This window comes from Pyxicephalus adspersus, chromosome 5, assembly GCF_032062135.1.
Source record: "Pyxicephalus adspersus chromosome 5, UCB_Pads_2.0, whole genome shotgun sequence".
Taxonomy (NCBI): Eukaryota; Metazoa; Chordata; class Amphibia; order Anura; family Pyxicephalidae; genus Pyxicephalus; species Pyxicephalus adspersus.
The window spans coordinates 5500836-5524575 of record NC_092862.1 but is presented as its reverse complement, the minus strand read 5'-3'; the positions used below and the strand labels follow the sequence as shown (position 1 = coordinate 5524575).

At 41.0% G+C, this 23740-nt stretch overlaps 1 protein-coding gene across 1 annotated transcript in view; it reads left to right on the top strand.

Moving 5' to 3' along the window:
- The window catches only part of DENND3 (DENN domain containing 3), a 54894-nt gene that overhangs the window by 25168 nt on the left and 5986 nt on the right, over positions 1–23740 (top strand). The window contains exons 5-22 of the mRNA XM_072413222.1: positions 7382–7499; positions 7998–8117; positions 9158–9376; positions 9929–10053; positions 10274–10429; positions 11399–11495; positions 14197–14300; positions 15781–15956; positions 16288–16809; positions 18266–18525; positions 18809–18979; positions 19086–19215; positions 19829–19936; positions 21083–21216; positions 21697–21857; positions 22359–22489; positions 23204–23322; positions 23406–23543. Of these exons, the coding sequence (XP_072269323.1) occupies positions 7382–7499; positions 7998–8117; positions 9158–9376; positions 9929–10053; positions 10274–10429; positions 11399–11495; positions 14197–14300; positions 15781–15956; positions 16288–16809; positions 18266–18525; positions 18809–18979; positions 19086–19215; positions 19829–19936; positions 21083–21216; positions 21697–21857; positions 22359–22489; positions 23204–23322; positions 23406–23543 (2989 nt within the window). The remainder of the gene's footprint in view (positions 1–7381; positions 7500–7997; positions 8118–9157; positions 9377–9928; positions 10054–10273; positions 10430–11398; positions 11496–14196; positions 14301–15780; positions 15957–16287; positions 16810–18265; positions 18526–18808; positions 18980–19085; positions 19216–19828; positions 19937–21082; positions 21217–21696; positions 21858–22358; positions 22490–23203; positions 23323–23405; positions 23544–23740) is intronic.

The window sequence follows — 23740 nt, the reverse complement described above, 5'->3', positions numbered from 1 at the left end:
CCAAATCCTACTCACACATCACTGTGAGTTGACACATAATAAATAAAAAAGTAGAAGAGAAGACATGGGGTTTTTCAATTGGCAATTCAAATTATTTTGACTATTTACAGGTGTGGGACCCAATTATTAGTAATTGTCAATGATATGTTTATTATTCCCACTGACTACATTTAGTTTATAGGAAACCCATAGCAACCCTATTGAAACCTATAGAAGTGACTAGGATTGGCCTATGGAACTCCACAGCAACAATTGCCAATTGAAAAACCCCATCTTTTCTCTTCTGCTTTTTTACTTACAAAATTAAATTTTGTTTTATTGTTGAGTTTTGGGGGCGGAATCTGGAACACTACATATATTCACCAATGCTTAAGAAACCACTAGCAACCTCTGGAGGAGCCCTGGTTGATTATAGGTTCATAGAAAACAACTAAATGTATTGGAAACAAACAAAATGGTCAGGGAGTGTGTAAGGTTTTATTCAAGGTTCATGTACATTACTTAATACCATTTGGAACATGAAAGAAAGGCGAGGAAAGTGTCAGTGTTTGCACACAGCCATGTACATTTTATCCCCGCAATAAGGTAACCTCCATAGGGCAGGGCTTTTGGCCATGGGCAATCATGTGACTTCCCAAATTATTTTTATTAATATTAATAAACACAATTTATATAGCTACATAATTACATAGTTACATAGTAGGTTAGGTTGTAAAAAGACATAAGTCCATCAAGTTTAACCACTAGGGAAATAAACATATCCCAGATATAAAACCCTACAAGACTTGGTCCAGAGGAAGGCAAAAAAACTCTTCCTTATCCAGAGCTTAAACTTCTTTTCCTCCAGACGCAAAGAGCGCACTCTTTCTCTTTGTAATGATCTCAAAGTGAATAATGGGGAAGAGAGTTCTCTTTATAGACCGTTTATATATTTATACAGGGTGATCATATCCCCCCTTATATGTCTCTTCCCAAGGGAGAATAGATTCAGTTCAGCTAATCGCTCCTCATAGCTGAGCTCCTCCATTCCTTTTATTAGTTTAGTTGCCTATCTCTACAGTATCTCCAATTCCACAATGTTCTTTTTGTGAACTGGTGCCCAAAACTGGACTGCATATTCCAGATGTGGTCTGACTAATGCTTTGTACAGGGGCAGGATTATGTCTCCATCTCTGCAGTCTATTCCTCCCATAATACAAGAAAGTACTTTGCTAGCTTTACATATTGCAGCTTGGCATTGCATGCTGTTATTTAGTCTATGATTTACCAGAACCCCCAGATCCTTTTCCATTTCTGACTCCCCCAAATGTATTCCCCCTAGACAGTATGAAGCATGCATGTTGTTAGCCCCCAAGTGCATAATTTTACATTTATCTATATTAAATGTGATTTGCTACTTGGCTGCCCAATCAAACAGTACATCCCGGTCTGCTTGTAGATTATAGATATCCTGTATGGACTTAATTCCATTACATAGTTTGGTGTCATCTGAAAACACAGAAATGGTACTTTTAATTCCAAACTCTATATCATTTATAAAAATACTTAAACAGTAAACAACACTGAACCCTGGGGTACACCACTAATAACTTTAGACCATTCAGAGTATGAATCATTAATCACTACTCCCTGGATGCAGTCTTTAAGCCAGTTCTCTATCCATTTACAGATTGACTTTTCTAAACCTATCGACCTTAACTTGCATATTAACCGTCTCTGGGGATAATGTCAAATGCTTTAGGAAAGTCCAAGTACACTATATCAACTGCTATTCCATTGTCTACCTGTTTACTTACTTCCTCATAAAAAGGGAGTAAATTTGTTTGAAAACTTCTGTCTTTCTTGAAGCCATGCTGACTATCACTTAATAATATTATTTTCTAGCAGAAACTCCTCTATGTGGTTCTTTATCAAGCTCTCTGGGACCTTTCCAACTATGGACATTAAACTAACCAGTCTGTATTTACCTGGTAATGACTTTGCTCCCTTTTTGAATATAAGAACCACATCCAACACAATCCATTGGTACCTCGCCAGTGACTAAAGAGTCTCTAAAAATTAGAAACAATGGCTTTGAAAAAAACGAACTCAGCTCTTAGAGGACACATGGATGTAATCCTTGTGCTTTGTCAACCTTAATTTTTCGCAGCTGTTTATCAATCATTTCAATTCTGAGCCATTGTGACTCATTTAAGGCAGTGACATTGCTATTATGAATTTGGACTTGAGCTCTGACATTTTCCTTTGTGTACACAGAGCTAAAAAAAAGTGTTTAGTCTCCCCAGTTACCAACCCAGCAACGTCCTTGAAGGGGCCTACATGCTCAGATCTGATCTTATTGCTATCAATATAAAAAAAAATTGGGAGTTTGCCTTACTTTCCTTTGCAATCTCTCTTTAATTTTGAAGTTTTGCACATTTTATCTCCTTTTTACATCTTTTGTTATATTCTTTATAGGTTTCAAATAATGAAGGTGATCCTTCATTTTTATATTTTTGGAATGCCCTTTTCTTGTTCCTTATGGCTTTTTTAACATCAGCTGTGAGCCGCATAGGTTTTAATTTTAGCCTCTTAAACTTATTACCCATTAGAATATATTTTTCAGTGTGCTTTTGTAGAATAGACTTGAAACATTCCCATTTCTGTTCTTTGAGGACAATATTGTCTCCTAGTCCAAGTCACAGAGCGCTGCCCTTAATAATTGAAAATTTGCTCTCTTAAAATTAAATGTTTAAATCTTTCCTGTTTCTGCTTCCTGATTACTGCTTACAATAAATAAATCATATTATGGTCACTGCTGCCCAGATTCACTTTCATATGCACATTTGTTATAAGCTATGCATTGTTAGAAAGAACTAGGTCCAGCAAAGTACCATTTCTAGTTGGGGCTTCTATAAACTGTACCAAAAAATTATCTTGTATTAAATTCACAAATTTCCTCCCTTTTGCTGTTCCTGTAGTGCCATTACTCCAGTCAATGTCAGGGTAGTTGAAATCTTCCATGATTACAACATTTCCACTTTTTGCTGCTTTTTCTATCTGTGCTAGAAGTTGGCCAAATCCTTTTGTTTTTCAGTACCACTAGTACTGCGCAATCCATTGTTTGTTTGTAACATGGGAAGCTCCTTACAATTATCCATAATCCTCCCCCCAACTATCCCCAATCCACCCTCCACTAGTTTCTGACCCCTGACTAACTTTTCTGCCACCTTATTTAACTTTCCCCCCTCTGTCCTAGTTTAAATATCCCTCCACCATTCCCCTAAATCTTTCTCGTAGCACAGCAAACCCCCTTTCATTTAGACCAACATATTACGCAGGGCTGAACATTAAATAAGGGTTGCAAATGACAAACAAATACAGACAGTGACACTGAAGGAGAGGACCCTGCCCCGAAGAGCTTACAATCTAGTAGGTGGGGGAATTAACACACAATAAGAGGGGAGAAATGTAGCGGTGGGAAGTAGTGACGGTTTCAAAGGACAAAAGAAGATGGGTAGGCGAGTTTGAAAAAATTTGTTTTTAGTGCTCTTTTAAATGAGCAGAAAGTAGGAGCAAGCCGAATAGGACGAGGAAGACTGTTCCAGAGAATTGGGGCAGCTCTGGAAAAGTCTTGTAGCCGTGCGTGTGATGAGGTTATGAGTGAGGAAGTCAGTAGTAGGTCATTGGAGGAGCAGAGAGAGCGGCTGGGGAGTATTTTTTTTACCAGGTCAGAAAGGTAAGTGGGACAAGAACTGTGGAGGGGTTTGAAAGCAAACCACAGGAGCTTGAATTTGATTCCAAGGTGAAATGGAAGCCAGTGTAGAGATCTGCAAAGAGATGCAGCGGAAGAGGAGCAATGGGAAGGATGGATGAGTCTGGCTGCAGCATTCATAACAGATTGTAGAGGAGAGAGTCGGGTTAGGGGAATACCAGAGAGGAGGAGGTTACAGTAGTACGAGAGATGATAAGACCATTTACATAGAGTTTTGTGTTCCCTGGGGACAGGTAGGGGCGGATTTTGGAGATTTTGTGTAGATGAAAGTGACAGGACCTGGAAATATTCTGAATATGGGGGGTAATTGAGAGGGCAGAAAAAAGGTGACGCCAAGACAACGTGCCTGAGGGGAGGAACGAATAACTGTGGTATTAACAGTTAGATATATGTCAGGGGGAGATTTGGAATTTGAGGGGGGGATGATGATGAGTTCCCCTTTATCCAGGTTGAGTTTCAGGAATCGGTCAGACATCCATGATGAGACGGCTGACAGGCAGCATGAGACCTTATCCAGGACTGAGGGAGACAGGTCAGGGNTGGACAGATATATTTGAGTGTCATCAGCATACAGATGGTACTGTAAGCCAAAGGAGGATATGAGACTACCGAGAGAGGAGGTGTACAGAGAAAAGAGAACCAGTCCAAGGACTGACCCTTGGGGGACACCAACAGGGAGGAGAGTGGGAGAGGAGGAATTACCATTGAAAGAAACTTGAAAGGAGCGGTCAGACAGATAAGAAGCAAACCAAGAGAGAGCAGTGTCACAGATACCAATGGAGCCATGATTTGTATTAGAAGGGGGTGATCAATGAAAAGGAGGCGGGAAAAGTTGCCTTGAGACTTAGCTCTTTTGCGGTCATTGGCCACTTTAGTAAGGGCTGTTTCAGTGGAATGGGCAGCTCGAAAACCAGACTGGAGGGGGTCAAGGAGAGAGTTGGTGCTCAGGTAATGGGTGAGTCTTTTGTAGACAAGGCCTTCAAGACATTTACAGACATATGGGAGAAGGGAGATAGGACGGTAGTTAGAGGGTAGGGCAGGGGCCAGGGTGGAAGAATGGGCATGGAGTAGATCAGAGGGAATTGGGTCAAGTGGACATGTAGTAGACAGAGATGATGAGAGAAGAGAGGAGACTTTGTCCACAATAACAGGGCTCAGGGAGGCCAGGTGGATTTACAGGTGGAAGGGGTGGGTATGGTTGGAGTGGCTCGGTGAGCAGAGACATCATGTCGGATTTTGTCAATTTTATCTCTAAAGTAGGTGGCAATGTCTTGGGCAGAGAAGGTTGTTTTTGGCGGACCAGGTGTAGGGTTTAGGAGGGAGTCAATTGTTGAGAAGAGGTTGCGTGGGTTGGAAGCTTGAGAGGAAATGACAGAGGAGAAATTTAGCTTGGTGAAAGTGAGTGAGTGTTAAAGCTTTGTAGCTTGGCTTTGTAGTCCATGAAGTCAGCGCTGAGGCCAGATTTTCTCCACTTGCGCTTAGCTGCACGAACAGACTTTTGTAGCTGTTTAGTGTGAGTGTTGTGCCAGGGACAGGGGTTAGCAGGATGAGGGTAGCGGAAGGTGGCAGGGGAAACTTTATCCTGAGCCAAGGAAAGAGAGTGGTTTAACACGGTGGCAGCTTCATCTAGGGAGGTGATTTTGGAGAGAGTGGGGGTTAGGGCCGCAAAGCAGTTTGAGAATAGGTTGTGGTCAAGGTTACGGATATCTCTCGGCTATTGACCAGGTCTGGGATGTGGCAAAGGGTGGCAAGTGTTCGATAAGTTGAAAGTGATAAGGTTGTGATCAGAAATGGTGAGTTGTCAAGGATTGTGAGGTTGCAAATGTGACCGCATTCAGTGTAAGTGGCCAATCATGAGGCCTGTAGCTTGGTGGAGTTTCCTGACATCAATGTCCTAGCTCCAGCACGAGTTGGCCCCAGAGCCTAGACATGGAAGGACGCTGTAGCAGGTAGGTCAAACTTACCCTCCAGCACCCTTCTGCTGCCTCAGAACCCAGAGCAAGTTTAGTGGGCAAATCCTGCAGAATGGTTCGGCTTGTGCAGAGTTTCAACTAACTCTTCCTTCCCCACCCAAACATAAGTCCTTCCAGGTCTGGATAGAGAGCTTCTCACACATCCAGGCTGTTTGCACTGTTTGATGAAGGTGTTACTGTTTACGTTATGGAGGTATGAAATATACCGCCAAGCGTGCTCAAACAGTGGTTCCCAGGAACGCAGCTCAGAGACTTTGATCTCACAAACACAATCTCATTTATCAAAGAGTTTGTAATAAGATTTCTGTGCTTTATACCAACTGATCTCCATCCATCTCCATCTAAAAAGAAAAGAAAAATGAGATGGGTGAGGGGTTGACAATTTGCATTACAGTTCTAGATAGATTCAAAAATACTTCTATATATTGTAGTTTACCAATACTTAGATGTGGTGACTGGGTTAGTCTTCGGTACATTTTCTGCAAGTGCAGAGAGATACTTGTTAATACTTCTAGAAATACAGGTCATTTGTCCTGTACGCTGAACTAAAACCTCTAACACTGCAATCCAGCTATGTTCTTTAAACTGCACATGTAAATTTAATAGATAGTAATGTGTTGCCACTTTTTCACTTGCCATAGATGTGAAATAGAAATCTGAAGTCGGCATATGTGTCAGTCATTTGTTCATCATAAAGTGGAACTCTAAGAAAAGTTTTATTAGTCCTGCATTGGTTTCCCTCCCCTTTTTACTAGGGAATGGTAGGACCAAAGTCCTTACTCCTCACTCCTGCAGCTTTCTGATGCTTCGGTTTCTGAGCTTTGACGTTATCCTGTGTAGTGCAAAACTTATAGACTTGCACTGAAGGGATGTCATCAGCAGTGAGACCAGCAGGGCGGTGAGGCAACTGGCATGGCTGCATGGGACCAGGCTCATAATGCTGAAGGAGAATGAGAACTAATGCTCAGTTAGACTGTGTTGCATTAAGCATGTGATGACCATGAACATGGAGGGAGGCGAGGGCAGAGGGATGGGTACATTGGTTTGCTGCTGCTTTGGCACTGTCCAATCAGCAGGCTGGGGTTGAGTTTGGAACAAAATGGGCTGTGGTGCAGTTACCACTTTCTCATGCCAGGGAACCATTGCCTCTCGGGAAACGTTACATGTAGTTTCTCCTAGCTGCAGCCCCATATACAATAAATAGGGTGGCAATAAGTGGTACCAGTACCACTCCCTGCTGCCAGCTGTCAAAGGTACAGATGCTGGTTCTTTAAGAACCATCATGGCAGTGCGAGTAACTGAGCGGATGCCGCTGGATACCACACAGAATTGCTTTATCCCGAAGCAGGTATGTACCTGGCCTTACAGAGACTGTTATCGACAATGATAATGGTATAAACACTTAGGGGTCTGTTTATAAAACTGTGAACCTGAAAATTCTCCACCAGAGAATGTTTGGTGAATGTCATATTCACTGCTTTATAAACAAGTCCATTGTTTTCCCTTCAGACTTCCTAAACACTCAGCTGTGTTCAGATTACCATCATACTTCAGACAGTTTTTGGCTGTATACTTGGAATGATAAAGCAGATCACAGGAAATAAACTTTGTTTTTTTTTAATCTTTCATTTGTTTTATTTTATGTTTTTTGCTTTTTCAGCTTTCTGGTGCAACTGAAATTGTGCAAAGAATCAGACCTTGATGATCGTATTAAGGAATTCGCTGCCAAGCTGTGTTTAATACCAAATCCGCCACCAGGACCCCTTCACCTGGTAATGCTTTTAGAGGCAGGGAATGTTAAACGAAAAAAAAAATTAGTAGAAATGTGTAAAATAATGTAGAAAGATATATCTGTTGTATGAACAGCAATCAGTATGTAACGATATAAGATTCTGAATAAACATCAGGGCAGCTTTTAAACAACATTGTCACTTGTTGGTCACATTTTGAGAATAAAAGGAACAGAATCAATTTTTCCAGTCCTTAGATACACTTTAATAGTTGAGTGTTGTCATTCTAGGCTGCGTTTCTAATTCAGTCTATAAACATGATTATTCTTTCATTATATGCTTGTTCTTTATTGCCCAGGATGGTGGCAGTTTAATTTAAAGATTTGTAAAGACACGACTGGTTCTCTTTAAGCCTTATCCCGAGGTAGTGCAGTGCCGCCTAAGGGATATCAGATTTTTGTTGGTCATTCATTAAACACAATTTTTGCTTCTTTATTTTTAAGATATAAAAAACAGTTTCTGACAATCTGTTCCCTGTAGGTGTTCAACATGAAGCCGCTTCAGATCTTTTTCCCATCCCGCGAGGACCTCGAAAGCCCCGTAATCGATCTGGACCTTCACCTTCCATTCCTCTGCTTCACTCCTAAACAGGTCTTACAGGTAACTGGCCTAGTGTGACACAATAATGAATACATATGCTTTTATTTGGCACGGTGCTAGAAATACAAAGGCTGTGATCTGATGTGGTTGTAACAGCTTTCCACCTCCATAGTGAATTTATTTTTCTTTTGACAACTTTCTACATTATTACCTGAAAAAAGTAAAGTTTAACCTCACCTCTTCTTTAAAGAAGATTATTCAAAGGTAATACTTACTTTTCTGGTGGCCATTGTCTTGAAAATACTGCCTCTTCACAGCTCCTCAGCTGCTTTAGGAATTCTGCAGTTCTGGGGGTTTAAATACCTACTCCCCCACCATACATAATGGTTTACTCCACCAGCTTATACATCACAACAGGAAAGATCAACTGGTAGGAGTGACCATTGAGGGCGACGGGGGGGGGGAGCAGTTATTCAATCCAGCTGACTTGCAGAGGTAACGGTAGTAAATTAAAATAATACATTATTTACTGGGCTGATCTTTTTGTTTTGTAAGTGACCCTATGGTAACACTTCACTATTACCCTATCATGTAGGAGCACCCAAGGCTCAATAAATAGTGAAATGATGGGTCTTAGCCATGAATCAGAGAACACAGCACAGTTGGCCCACTGGATAGCACTTTTGCAATGCTTGGTCCCAGGTTTGAACCTCAATCAGGACACTTTCTACAAGGAATTTTCTCCCGCCTTCTTGGCCCTCTGGTTTCCTCCCACATCCCAAAAACATGCAGTTAGAATAAATGACTTCCCCTCAATATTGATCTTAAACTTTGTTAATGATATATAACTATAGTGGGGAGACATGACTATGGACTTTGTGAAGTGCTACTTAATATGTCAGCCCTATATAAATACTGGATAATATTAGTAATAACATTAGTTCAAAGTAACAACTAAATCTGTGAAGGAAATGTGAGCCAGGAAGAATTCGAAATCCTAAGAGGTCCTGGAAATCAGTAAGCCCACCAGCCGTCACTTGTTACTGATCTGTCGTCTTTGGTAGATGATGTGTTAATTACTCTATCAATTTCCCATCTAGATCATGGCTTGCATCCTGACCGAGCGCAGGATTGTCTTCTTCTCCTCAGACTGGGCTTTGCTAACTCTTCTCGCCGAGTGTTTCATGTTCTACCTCCACCCCATCAAATGGCAGCACACGTTTGTTCCCATCTTATCTCGACATATGCTGGACTTTATTATGGCGCCGACTTCATTCCTTATGGGCTGTCATGTGGATCATTACAGGGAAGTTTGCAAGGTAGGTGTGGAATGTCTCGCAAAGCTGTAGTTTGTTGGGATACGGCTGGTGGTTTAGTGGTGTAAGAGTCACATTTTTGTTGCTTTAGGCTCTATGATTCGTGCCATTACACAGAAAACATACATACTTCACGTAATCACCTTCATGGGATGTTAACATTTGTAAAACAAGATGAACAAATATGACATGCAGTGCGGTGTCACCACAATATTAGCGTACAGCAAAAATCACAAAATGAGTTTTTTGTGTCAAACACAGCAATCAGGAACCAGCATGCGTTCTCAATCATATCATCATATGACAACCAGTTATCGTGATCACTTCAATTTCAATATTATAAATACTGTTAAATAATAATAATAATGATGCGATCACTATATCTGGCTGTCATATATTGATATGATCGAGAACCCATGTTGGTTCCTGATTGCTGTGTTTGACAGCGCTCTCAGAACTTGAAAAAAAGATTAATCTGTTCCAATTTAATTTTGTAGTTTCACTTTTTGTTGCCCAACATTGTCACTAAAGCTTTTTGTTGTCTTTTCTTTTAAGGAAGCTGATGATTTGGTCTTAATTAACATTGACCATGGTGACATCTCCTACTTCTTAAATGAAGATGAGGAGGATATCGACCTCATAGATATTCCCGTAGAAGCTGCTGAGATGTTTATATGCAGGTAAGTGATGGTACAGGATTTTAAAGTGTTCTATATATAACATTCATAAAAAAACATATCAATTTAACTTACTAACAGATACCAATTATCATTATATAAATGGCTTATTAAATTAACTCTTTACATACTCAATGTTCTGTTTTCAGCCTGCTGTATAAGTGTTTTATAAAATAAATAAAAAAGAAAACATCTCAGATCCTTGTTGTCCTTTGTTCTGCAGAGTGGAGAGCCTCCAGCTGCACTATGACCTGGAGCTGTGTCATCGCTCTTCATCCATTGACATCGGAGAAGTGAGACTGAGGAGGCGACTCTGGCAGCAGAACCTGAACACAGAAATACAGGAGATTGCATTGCAGCTTATTGTCGATATATTCCGGTAACTAATACAGAGTACATAGTCAAGCATAGTATGGAAGGGGACGGTGGTGAATTACAAAAGGAGAATCAGGAATATGGAGGGAGGTGATGGTGTATTACATAGTGTGTAATTAGGAATATGGCGGGGGGGGGGGAGTGATGGAGTAATACAAAGTTTGGAGTCAGGATTATGGAGGGGGATGATGGTGTAATACATAGCGTGGAGTCAGGAATATAGAGGGGGGTGATGGTGTAATACATAGTGTGGAGTCAGGAATATAGAGGGGGTGATGGGGTATTACATAGTGTGTAGTCATTAATTTGGAAGGGGATGATGGTGTAATACATAGTGTGGAATCAGGAATATGGAGGGGGGTGATGGTGTATTATATAAATTGGAGTCAGGAATATGGAGGGTGATGATGGTGTAATACATGCTACAGAGTCCTGAATATGGAGGGGGATGCTTGCACAATACATGGCTTTATAAGGCAGTGAATCAGACATTCCCTGGTGGAGAATCTTCCAGGTCCACGTGTTTCAATGGCAGTAATTGATTCACCACCAGAAAATGTTTGAGGGAATGTCGGATTGCCTGCTTTAGTTTTTTAGCCCATTGTGTGGAGTCTGGAACATGGTAGGGAATGGTGGTGTATTGCATAGTGGAGACGCAGGGATATGGAGGCAGTTAATGAAGTAAATTAAAGAGAAGAGTCAGGAGCAGAACAGACTATTTTATCATATTTTGAGATTTATTTGTAGACATTCATTAAGTAGTTGAGTAGAGAAAGGACCATGTTCTTATTATATCATATTTCACCCATGTGAATGTCCTCTTTTTTTTATAAAATATTCATTTGTATTGGAGAACTATTATGCATGGTCCTAATATACTGTATGGCATCCCTGTCCTTTTTTGTATATACAGTAATATTGGTCTATATTAGATAACTGACCCTGTTGTTGTCCATTTTTATATATTTGCCAGAGACGTGAAGGCTCACCTCAATTACGAGCACAGAGTATTTAATAGTGAAGAGTTTCTGAAGACGAGGAGTCCTACAGACCAACCATTCTACAAAAAGGTGAAATACAGACAATCAATGAACCAAAAATAGTGCAGGATGGCCTGCAAAAATGCATGCTGCACTTCATTGCACTGGTGTGAATAGGCTAATAAACTGTGATACCATAAGGACTTTTTTTCAAAGCTAAAATGTAAATTTACGGTGAACACTCTTAAATATTTGGCATGCTCTAGTATGAGTGGTGGAATTTTTCTGTAGCCATTCGCATTCAATTTATTCAGTTTCACTCTCCCTTAAAGGCCAACAAGGGACTCGAGCGTTGCTGTTTGATAGTGAAGCCCCTTTTGCATGGTAATAGAGAGAAAGCAGGTATTGTATTGTATATTTCATGATTATAACCTGAATCTGGTGAGAAATTCCAGTTCTGTGTTACTGGCCGCTGTACTTCATTCAATGAAGCTCTTGTTAGTTTGTGTTCTAACCATCCAGGAAATCCATAAGCCTAGCGATGAATTTTTTCTATGTTGCAATAAATGGAGCAATTTATAAGCCTGACTTGTGGTTGGTGACTTCCTCAACATTTGTTTGTTTCAGTGCGTTCAGTCTAGACTATAGTCGGCATGAAAAATAGGTGCAATAGTTCCATTCTTAAAGCTGAACTTGCAGAATAGGCAAATATTATATAAATACAACAAAACGTGTATTGTTACTGGAATGTTGGTGTGCTTTATGTACTCATATATTGTATACATATATATTGTATATGTACCGGAGCTTCCAGTAATAAAGACTAGTCACTGCTGCTCTCTTTCTTTGTGCAGGGTGATTAATCTTTTATCTGCACCCCTCCCAGAAGTAGGAAACACTGATGCACTGGTGTTACCTCATGTGGCTTGCTTATTAATAAATAATAGTTGTGTTTACCTTTTCTTACATCCACATTGCTCAGTTTGGCAGATAGGATATGAAAGCTGCCTGTAAGCTGACCTCTGTAGATAGCAATTTTACCTGATCCCCCTATTAGCAGTTACTCAGCAACTCAGCTTCCCTTTTTGTCCTTCTCAGGAGTGACTTAGGGTTCCGTTTTTTCTGCTCTCCCTCCCAGCAGTGACGGAGTATGCCAGATCATCCAGTCCCTCTTTCCTAGCAGCTCACATCTTCCTCCCAGCAGTTACTGAGCAGTACTGCTCACCTGTCCGGATAGTAGTAACGCAGCAGCTCAGCTTACCCTCTTCTCCTCTTCCAGCAGCGACTCAGCAGCTCAGCTCTTCCTACTCCGCATTAACACAACAGCATTTTTTTTTCCTAAAATCCCTCTGCAACATAGTTTTTCACTACCCGTGGACCCTGCAAGAAAATGTGTTGATTTTCTACTTCTTATACTGAGCATTTTACAATATTTCTAAGTATGACTTCCTCACTCATAGCCTCGTCACACACACAGCTCCAAGACTTTTCTAGAGCTGCCCCAACTCTTTGGAATGGTCTTTCTCATCCTATTCAGCTTGCTCCTACTTTCTGCACATTTCTGCACTCAAAACCCAATGCTCCACCCTCACCTACCCGTCTTCTTCTGTCACCTAAACCCTCACTACTTACCCACCATTCCATATCTCCCCTCCTATTGTGTGACACTTTCCCCACCCCTTAGATTGTAAGCTCTTCAGGGCAGGATCCTCTCCTCCTCCTGTGTCACTGTCTGTATCTGTCTGTCATTTGCAACCCCTTTTTAATGTACAGCACTGCGTAATATGTTGGTGCCATATAATTCCTGTTTATTTTTATTATTATTAACAATAATAATAATGATAATATTATGTTGGTCATCATTTATTCAAGTCCGTGTCATCTCTGTTACAAAGCCACGGTTTCTGATACACGAAGGACCATGTGACACCGTAGATCCCGGTCCTAGTGACTCGGTTCTGCAGCATTTTGCCTAGTGATGAAGTGTCGTAAATGGAAGGTGTCACATGAACCTAAATGACTCTGCCAACAAATGAGTCTCCTGTGTCACGTAGCTCTAGGACACGTTTGCATGCATTGTATTCAGTCTACAATAGTTGGCACCAATACAAAATAAATATTCCAAAAACTAATGTCTGTTTAATAAAAATAGCAGTAGCTCTTGGCACTGTAACCAAAATTTCACATCTTTTTCTGGATTTGGAAATTAAAAGCAAATAGAAGGAGATGCTTTAAGCAATCAGAACTTTAAGCCTGTTGTCTTTAGGTCTGATATCAACCTGTGTCCTGGCCATAGGCATTCATGTTTTTTCATATTCCTCACTGCTGTAAATACGCTTTAGAACAAATTCTAAATTCTCACCTACCTATGTAGCGTCAGCTGTGACTGTGGAACAATTCATCCCCAGAACTCTGTAGTTGGGCTTTAGCCGGTTTGTTACCAACCTTAGCTCACTTTTCGCCTTCTAAAATCAATGACCTGGTAGCTTTCCAGGCTTTTAATACAGTGAGTACAGGGCGCACGCTGGATGCAATCTTAACTGACTACAAGGAATGCAGTGTTATTTGGGAATGATTTGTTCCACAGTGGATGAAGCTATGGAAGTCATTGAGGGCTTCTTTTTATAGCAAATTTGTTGCTTGTTACGAATATTTGAATGTCCACACCTTGGCCATAGATTGACTTTTTCAAGCTTTTTTTTGGGAACTATGTTAAGTATGATTGTTACTATGTAATGATTAATTCATGGCAAGTGAGGATCATCTAATTCTTATTTATTTTGTTCTGCAGGTGTTAGAAACCTACCTGTTCAACTCCTTTCTTAAAGCTCGTCTGAATAAGAAAATGGATGCCTTTACCCAAATGGAGATGACCACGTCCTCTGAAACAGATGGGTAAGTTATTGAAAGCCAGATGGCTCCAAAATAATTTTTGGAAAAGACGTGAGAAATTTTGTGGGGTTCCCTGCAGTCCTGGTAACTTTTATGCTTTATCCCAGTTGTCACTTTTACTCGACAGCTTCGTCTTTTATACTGAATAGGATTTAAAAAAGGAGTGAAAAATGGTGGAAAATTAGAAGAGAATATTATTACACGGTATGTATATAGTGCTGATTATATATGCAGTGCTGTACAAAGTTTATAGTCATGTGACTAGCTGTCCTTCAAAGGAGCTCACAATCTAATCTCCTTACTCTAGTCATTAATACAGTGTAGGGTCCATTTTGGGGGGGAAGCCAATTGATCTAACTGCATGTTTTTGGAATGTGGGAGGACCCTGGAGTACCCGGAGGAAACCCACACATACATGGGAAGAACCTGCAAATTGTTTGCAGATAGAGTCCTGGCCGAGATTTGAACCTGGGACCCAGCGCTGCAAAGACCAGAGCGCTTTACATGTAATGACCTGATACAGTTATCAGGATACAATGTGATTTTCGTGTATTTGTCCTTTGCTTATACCTCTCTGCTACAGTCCTGATTGTTAATGCAATTTCTTCAGGTTTTCTAAAGGTCGCCATTACTTTTTACTTTTGATATCTAGTTGTAGTTGGTCACATTCAACTGGAATTGTTTTTGTAAGTTAGAAGATGTATTTTTTAACTTTCCGTGCTGCTTTTTCTCTATATCAGAACTGATGGAGCAGCTTGGAAGGCTGAGAAACATCTTCAACCTTAAATTAAAAAATTCCAGCTGGATGTGACTAAATACTACTAGATCTGCAATATCTGATACATGGAAACCTTCCCACACGAAACATTTCATCTTTTCAGTATTGACTGATGTTTGGCCTACTTAGAATGTTGTTTGATGCCTTTTGCTGCTCTAGAAATTCATATTTTAAGGAATGTAAAACCTGAACTTAGAATGGTGTTTGGCTGCATTGTTTGTGTTGGGGATTTAGTTACTTTCTCATTAAATTCCTTCTTCGTGTGTCATTTGACCTATTTTACCCACCCCTGGTAATAGCATGTAAAGTAACATGACACTCCCGAAACTGCAATATGTCGCTTTAAAGTGGAACTCAACCGTGAAAAATCCACCAGGTAAGTGTTCATTGCAGGTGATGTGGCTTCTGCATTCTTAGCTGCCTGATTGCTTCCCAGCTGTCAAATTTTTCTGAGCTGCACATAAAGATGAACTATAAGTCCCAGTGTTCTTCCACCCTTAGTGGTACAATGATGTTATGATCTGTAGGTACTCTGAATCCTTTCAGCTTTTCAGGAACTACTAAGTTTGTAAGTTTGCAAAAGCAACCAGAGGGGTATATGTCGTAATGGGCCATTTCACCATCATAGAGAGTGACTTCATCTGATAATAGTAGTTGTTGCCCCCTTGTGGAGAAAAGCCGGTAATACAATTTTTGTGTTTGCAGAAGGTCTAATATACTTGAAAACCAAAGGCGAAGAGCCACAGAGAAGTTAAAACGCTTTCGCCCTGAGCACATGTTCAGCAAGAAGCTGGTCATCAGTATGCCAAACCTGCAGGACGTCAGTTTGGCTGAACTACCACCGAGACCGCAATCTCTGAGGAGACCAGAGCAGCAGAATGGTAAGGATGCAGGGCGATTTATAAATCAATGCTCCAGTAAAATCATAGCAGGATGCTGCCGGGTGACATCATTAGGTCCTGTATTATACTATTACTTATCGAGTTCTCTGTGCTGCAATTGTTGATTGAAGGGTTTCTGCAGAGATGCTTAAGCATGGGGTTTGTGATTGAATCCTTCTCATTGATTTTATGCACAGGGTGAAGCAGTTCAATAACCTTTTTTTGTACAGAAGTGTGCAGCCCTGGGATTGCTGCATGAAGGCTATAAAGGTTGCTGTATATTGCACATACATTGTGTACATTGCACTAATCATTTCTCCTTATTGCACAGGACACAGACTGACCGGAAAATCAGTTTACACCTTCAGGCTGCCCCTCATCCATTATCCTTTGGTAAAGCAGAGCGTTTATACGTATTACACGGACTTCAACAATTTCCTCAGCAAGGAGATGACATGTCTCCCCCCTGAGAACTCGGCTCTTCTGGCTCGATACCTCTACCTTCGGGGACTGGTCTTTCTCATGCAAGGAAAACTCCTCAGTGCTCTGTCCGACTTCCAGAACCTGTACAAGACGGACCTTCGGATTTTCCCTACAGAATTGGTCAGAAAAGTTGTCCTGTCACTGCCAGCAAATGAGCGCCAGCAAGCAGAGAACCGACAGGAACTGAAGAGGTTGATCAGCCAGGTGATGGATAAGGAGAGGGACGTTCCCAGGGCTGACGACCACGTCAAAAAGTTTGAACTGCCCAGGACCCACCTGCATCTAGAGGACTTTGTACGCCGGATCCAAGAGTCGGGGATTGTAAAAGACATTGAAACCATTCAACGTTTGTTTGATGCTTTAACTGTAGGTAAGGGATGAGTTAAATGTGCAGCCCAACTCCAGCAAAAAAGTTATTTTGCTTTAGAGCGGGAAAAGGTCTATAGGCCTAATTCTCTGCTAGTATACTCTTATTATTCCTAATGCTGATCTGTGGGCTGCCCCATCTACTGATCACTGCTATTGCAAAATAAAAAAAGTCACCTAAAGCTGAAATCACATGATGCTGGTTTTCTACCTTCTGTTTACAGGAGGGATCCTTTTTTGGGTGTCCTTGCCATTATGTGAACACCCCTGGACCTCTAAAAAAAAATGGATTCTTAAGTTGAAAAATATAAACATTTTTTTCTGTATTGTATCACCACTTTTGATGTAGTATCTGTAGACAGCCACTGGAGGCCGCTAATGCTACATGTAAAGTATATGGCTTCAATGTAAAGCTGCGTACACACTTCCAATTTTTATCGTTGGAAATGAACGACGAACGAACGACGAACAATCGATTGGGCAAAAATCGTTCGTAAAAAAAGTAACCAACGACGCCGACGAACGAGGATAGTCGTTGGAAATGAACGACCGGACCCGCGGATCGGATTGGACGACGATCGTTGACCATCTATCGTGTGTACGGTCATTCATTGATCGTCCATGGTCTGAGCATGCGCGGTGAACAAACGTTCGCTCACTTCCTGTGGTGCACGTCACTTCCTGTATCGTTCAAACGATCGCATCTATCGTGTGTACAATATCTGCGACCGATCGTGTCGTTATCTGTATGTACAGGATCGGTGCTATACGATCGTTCGCAGATATCGTGCAGGATCGTTCGTCGTTCGTTTACCAACGATAATAATTGGAAGTGTGTACGTAGCTTAAGTCTATTGCAGGGGTGCCCAACAGGTGAATCACGATATACGGGTAGATTTCAAAAGCAACGTGAGTGGATCGCGGAGCCCTGCCTTTCTAAAGTTATTAAGTCCAAGTTTTTATTGTTGGTAGATCATTTTGACTTGGTCATTTTAAAAGTAGCTTGCAAGCCAAAAAAGTTTCGGCACCCCTGGTCTATTGTGTCCATAGCACTACTTGTAACAGTAGAAGCTACTTTCTGCTACTACTATATTGTCAGGGATCCTTGCTGGGGAAAGTTACTGTTACTTGATGTGGCCATTCTCAGGAAATTCTAAATTATGTCACCAGGACAGGAATTGAGGAGAAATCTTTTAATGTCATCAGGGCTGTAGTAGGGAGGTAAGCTTCCGATGGAGATACTTGTTTCAGTACCACAGGGCACAGATGGGAGGTTTCCCTACTTTAGTGAAATTTCTTCTCTCAGGAAGTAAATGTAGATCTTCCCTATAGTTACACTAATGGCTGTGAATCATAAAAAGTTTTGGCAGCTGATATACCTAAAGGGTTTTTGGTTGGATTTATACTTTGATCCCAATGGATGTATCATAACTATGTCCAACTCCACCTGCACCCCTTAGGTCACCAGAAGCAGATAGACCCAGATGTCTTCAAAGATTTCTACAATTGCTGGAAGGAGACGGAGGCCGAAGCAGAAGAGGTTGACCTGCCGTGTATAGTCACAGAGAAGCTGAACCAGAATGAGTTTGTGTACAAGCTGTCCAGTTCGGTGAAAACCAACCTCGGAGTAGGAAAGATCGCCATGACCCAGAAGAGACTTTTCCTTCTCATAGAGGGTCGCCAGAGCTACGAGGAAATCGCTATATTTCGAAATATAGAGGTGAGAACTTTCTGAGACTTTTGTGCAACTTAAAACTAGTTCTGATGTTAAAGCAGAGAAATCCATTTTGTGAAGGGGGCTGGTACTTTTTTGAGGTATGTTTTGGCAGCTTCTCCATAGTTTTCTCCCATCAGAATCACAATTTTCTATATATTTATTAAGGTTGTTGAACAGAACCAGTACACAGGCTGCTAAAATCCGAGGGGGTCAGATTAGTGTGGCAGAGGGATGTAGTGTGTATGTCGCGATTTGGTTGACAATATGTTTTTCTTGTGTTGTCCAGGACGTTAAAGTCTCTATGTCGTCCTTCGTGTTATTACGGATTCCAACTCTCAGGATTAAGGCCTCTACTAGGAAGGAGACATTCGAGGCGAATCTCAAGGGTGAATGTGAGCTGTGGCATGTGATGATCAAAGAGATGTGGGCAGGGAGGAAGATGGCCGACAACCACAAGGTAGGAAAACTGGCCACCATTTGAAGTGCCGCTGGTTGCCTATGCCTGTTTTAAATTATTGTAAACTTATTCAGCGATTCTAAGGCTCACTTTTCCATTTTTTTAGGATCCTCAGTACGTGCAGGAGGCTCTCACCAATGTTCTGCTTATGAACGCTGTGGTTGGAGCTCTCCAGACTGCAAAATCCATTTATGCTGCGTCCAAGCTCTCATACTTTGACAGAATGAGGAATGAAGGTGAAATTTATTATCCTGTAGTGTACAAGAAACATGTCTGACTTATTGAGTCACTGATCACAACCATACACACCCGGCACATATACATTCTGTGTACAACAGAAAGCATTAAAACTATTGGATAAACATGACAACATCTAGGCAACTTTTCAAAAGGAGGCCTACAACAGCCATGTATTTCTTTCATTAAAAAAATGTAAAGTGTGTTTTAAGCCAAACAATAATTGTGACATATTGCAGTATACCAGTCCTTAGATGTGTAGTTTCATTAGTTGTATTTGTTTCCTTTATTTTCACCTGGTGAACCTGCCAGTAACACACCCTGTCCTAGAGTGACAACACCAAAGTCACTGAATCTGCGAATGTCAGCATAGGCTGCTCTTCCATTTCAGACTATAAACCCATCTTCCTTTCTTTATATCCATTACATATGAGGTACTCAGGCTGTACTGAACCCCAAAGGGGCTGTCATTATATCATGCTTGTAGAGAGAGAAGAATGGCGATATTACAAGAATGGGATGGCTGTGAATTGCAGTGTCACTATATATGTGTCTGTTGGCCTGGAATCCTACTATATTATTTTAGTTTGTTGTGTTTTTTTCATTTAATAGTTCCTATGATGATTCCAAAGACCACCTCTGAGACACTAAAACACAGGATAAATCCCTCGGCTGGAGAGACTACAACTCAGTCTGTGGATGTATTGCTCTATACCCCAGGTCAGACCATCCATTATACACCTATAATGCCTGCATCTCTTCCCACCCCTGGGATGTTGGCTCTGCAGTCCCCACAGAGCAAGTATGTCATCCAATTTTCTTGTCAGGCCTATTATTGCTAGATTTTGAGATACAAAATAACAGTGCTTAAGCTACAAGTTTAGGAAGTTATTAAGTGTTTCCTGCTGGTTGCTCATTATTGGGACAATGGGTCTGATTTCTTCAGGACTGGAGAAGATACACTATAATGTGTAACCCTGGTTGATCTAGAAAATGTAGGCTGGAAGGTTTTTAGCCAGCTGTGGAATTTTTTTTAAGCTGGGTGTGGTGACCAGTAAAAAAATATTTAAATATTTGATACCATGTTATCTGCAGAACCAGAATATATATATATATATATATATATATATATATATATATATATATACATCCAACATACGGACGCCTCCTAGATACAAACGTGGCTTCCCTGCTCGCTAACGTGCAGGACGGAGGCTTGATAGAGGGCAGGGGGCGGTTTGCATGACTTGCAATCTTTTGCTAAACACAGCTGAGGTTGTGTGTAATCTTAAGAGTGGAGCTGATCTGTAACATCTTGTAACTCTTTAGTGACCAAGACAAACTTTTGTTTCTTTTTGCATATCAAAGCACAGCTTGCTCCAGAAGTTAATGAATGTCTAGGCTCCATCAAGTTTTTTTTTGCTTTGTTTGTGATTAACTCACATTGAGGATTTTATACAGTAACTGACACCATGCTGCCCAATAATATATTGAGACAAACATCTGTCCTAATTGCATTTACTAAAATATTGTACCTGTTCCGACTTACATCCAAATTCAACCTAAGAACAAACCTACAGTCCCTATCTCGTATGTAACCCGGGGACCACTTGTATATCAATGCGCAACACAAAAATTATTTTAAGCTGGGTGGGAAGCTGTATCGTGACCCAACTCATCAGTAACCACACAAAAAACAGCCGGGTGGTTACTGAAAAGTGTGTGGTGGTGTGCCGGGCTTAAAGCCGCTGGGGAGAACACTGATATATATATATATATATATATATATATATATAGCCAGAACTAATAAAAACTGACCATCTCCACACTGATCTGGTACACTGACCCATCTCTGTCCCTCTGCAGGGCAACTGGACAAGTCAGGTCGAGACGACTCCCCTAGGCTGTGGTGTGCACTAGGTGAGGGGAAAGTGGTCGTATTTAATGCCTCCACATGGTCCATCCAGCAGCATTACCTGAAAGTGGGGAAGGCAAAATTGGTGAGTTCCACACTGAATGTGTTCATACCTAATGGGAACCTCCAGCAAAAATGGGGTTAGAGGGTGAGGAAGGGATTGATTCATATCTTTGTATCTGTCTCTGTTTATCATTGATTTAAAGAGGTAAAGACTTCATAGACCCAATAGAAAAATCACCCAACCTGCATTGGGAATTGGACACACTTTTTGGTTTGGGTGTCTTCTTCTAGATGTGTATAGTGGGATTCGACCTATGTGAATAATGTATTAGCCTTTTTCAACCTTTTTAAAGTGATGCAACCTTGCAATAATTTTTAGGTCCCGGGGAGGATTATTAGTGTCAGAGGAAACTGACCTGAGAGGTCCAAATTGCTTGTTGCTCAAGGAACCCCTAACAAACTCTGGAGGAACCCTAGGGTTCCCTGGTTGAGAAACACTGATTTTTGTTTACACTATTTTTTTTATACTGATATATGATATGTAAACTATGTCTCCCTGTAGAGATGTATGGTGGGAGTGGACACGACTCACGTGTGGATCGGATCGAGCGATTCTACTATTTACATCATCAACATCCACAGTATGTCCTGTAACAAGCAGCTAAGTGAGCACCGAGACGAGGTGGTAGACATCGTTACTGACCCCGTCAATTCTCAGAAGAGGTAAGAGATGAGTCTTCAGGTTACTAAAGCAAAATGGATTTAAATCTAAATCATTGATTGCAATATATTATATTGGTTGCAGAACTTTGCATTGCTTTGATGTTAGAAATTAAAGTTGATTTTTGAGTATCAACAACTGAAAAGTAAGTCAGATGGAGGGGACAATAATTACTTTCTAATACTGCAAATACAATTCACATGCTAAATTTTTCTGCATTTGATTGTAATGGTGAGCACTTTATGAAAGGGCTCTCCTTTACAATGATCACAGCCGGGGCATCCTTATAGCTAATTGCAGCCTGGAAGTTTCTCAGCATAGTTGAAAGTCATATTACAGGAGGTTTGATCTCAAGATAGGTGCTGGCTTTAGAAAAAGGAGACGTAGAAATTACAAAAAAAAAGAATCACAAGGTGGTTTGTATAGCAGCTACAGGTTTTACAGAGATGTAGAGATGTCCTTTAATGATGTCTGACAATGCTTGCTTTGTGTCTGGGTCGCAGGTTGGCGTATTCGTGCAGTGTGGAAGGCAGCGTTTTCGCCTGGGATGTGAACACACTGAAGGTCGATCACAAGTTCCAGATAAATTATGACATCATCTCTATGAGGCTATACAGCGACCTACTGATGTACTGTAAGTCCACTCATATCCCAGACTCGTACACCATCACAACCCCACATCCTACTTATGTGACCTCACTGAGTTTTGTACAATTGACAGGATGGTTGTTTTCAAAGATGAGAACCAGCAAAACACACATAAAGTTATTATCAATTCATGTTTTTACACTACAATAGATTGTTCAGTGAACTGTCAATTGAATTCTTGCTGTTTATGTTTACTGATAACATGTATTCAAATAGAAGTTTAGTTTGTTTAGTCTTTCCCAATATGTGTTAAAGATAAAAAAGAAGAAGAAGAATAGGCACAATGTTCTCTTGCAGACCTGAGCTGTCACTGCTAGTACTTCTCATGTGCCACTAGATGGTGCAAGTCTTTTTGGTTAAATGACAACCAGCATCATCCAATCCACATCCTCCGAGCCAAGGCTGTCATAGACCCGCCCCCTTGTTAGGAAGGATTCATCATGCAACCTGGGATTACACTACTTCTGGAGTTGGACTCCTGAGCAGCACTCATATCACTAGGATGGCTCTTATATCAGCTCTTAGGTAGAACATGCACTTCTTTTTTATTATTGGGAAAGTTTCCCCATAGGGAAAACCTCCTGGAAACTTGCAGGACGCTAAGTAACAGTTCTGCATGGTCCACAACACTCACACCGGTCACCACAACTGTTCTATTCCATTTTTCACTATTGATTCTTTTTGTTTTACCATTCTGTAGGTACCAAGGACGCAGTCATTGTGACGAGGAAGAGCGGGCAGCTGTGCAAGAAGGTAGAAATCACAGAGAATCTACGCAAGATCAGTCCAACATTTTACCCCATCCAGCACTTCCCAGAGGTATAGAATTTTGCACCGGGTGCTAAATTGCAATGTGGTCAATCAATCGGCTGCCGCTGACATCTTTGTGTTTTCTGTTTTAGAGGTGCCAGCTGTGGGCTGCGGGTAAAAATGGCGCAGAGGTCTGTGTGTTCGACACAAGGGATTTCTCCAAAGCCCCGCACAGGATTGTACTGCAGGATTGCAAGATGGTCACTTGTCTGCTAAAGGTCAAGCAGCAGGTAAGAAGGATCACCTCAACTTTCATAGCATGGGAAAGCATGTGCAAAGAACAAGGAGCTGTGCTTGCGTTTATTGTATTCACAACAAAAAGACTTGTGGGAATGATATTACGTTCACCTTTTCTGTATTTTCACATTTGTCCAGTAGAGGGTGCTTTGAGCTGATTTTCACAATATTATTATTATTATTATTATTA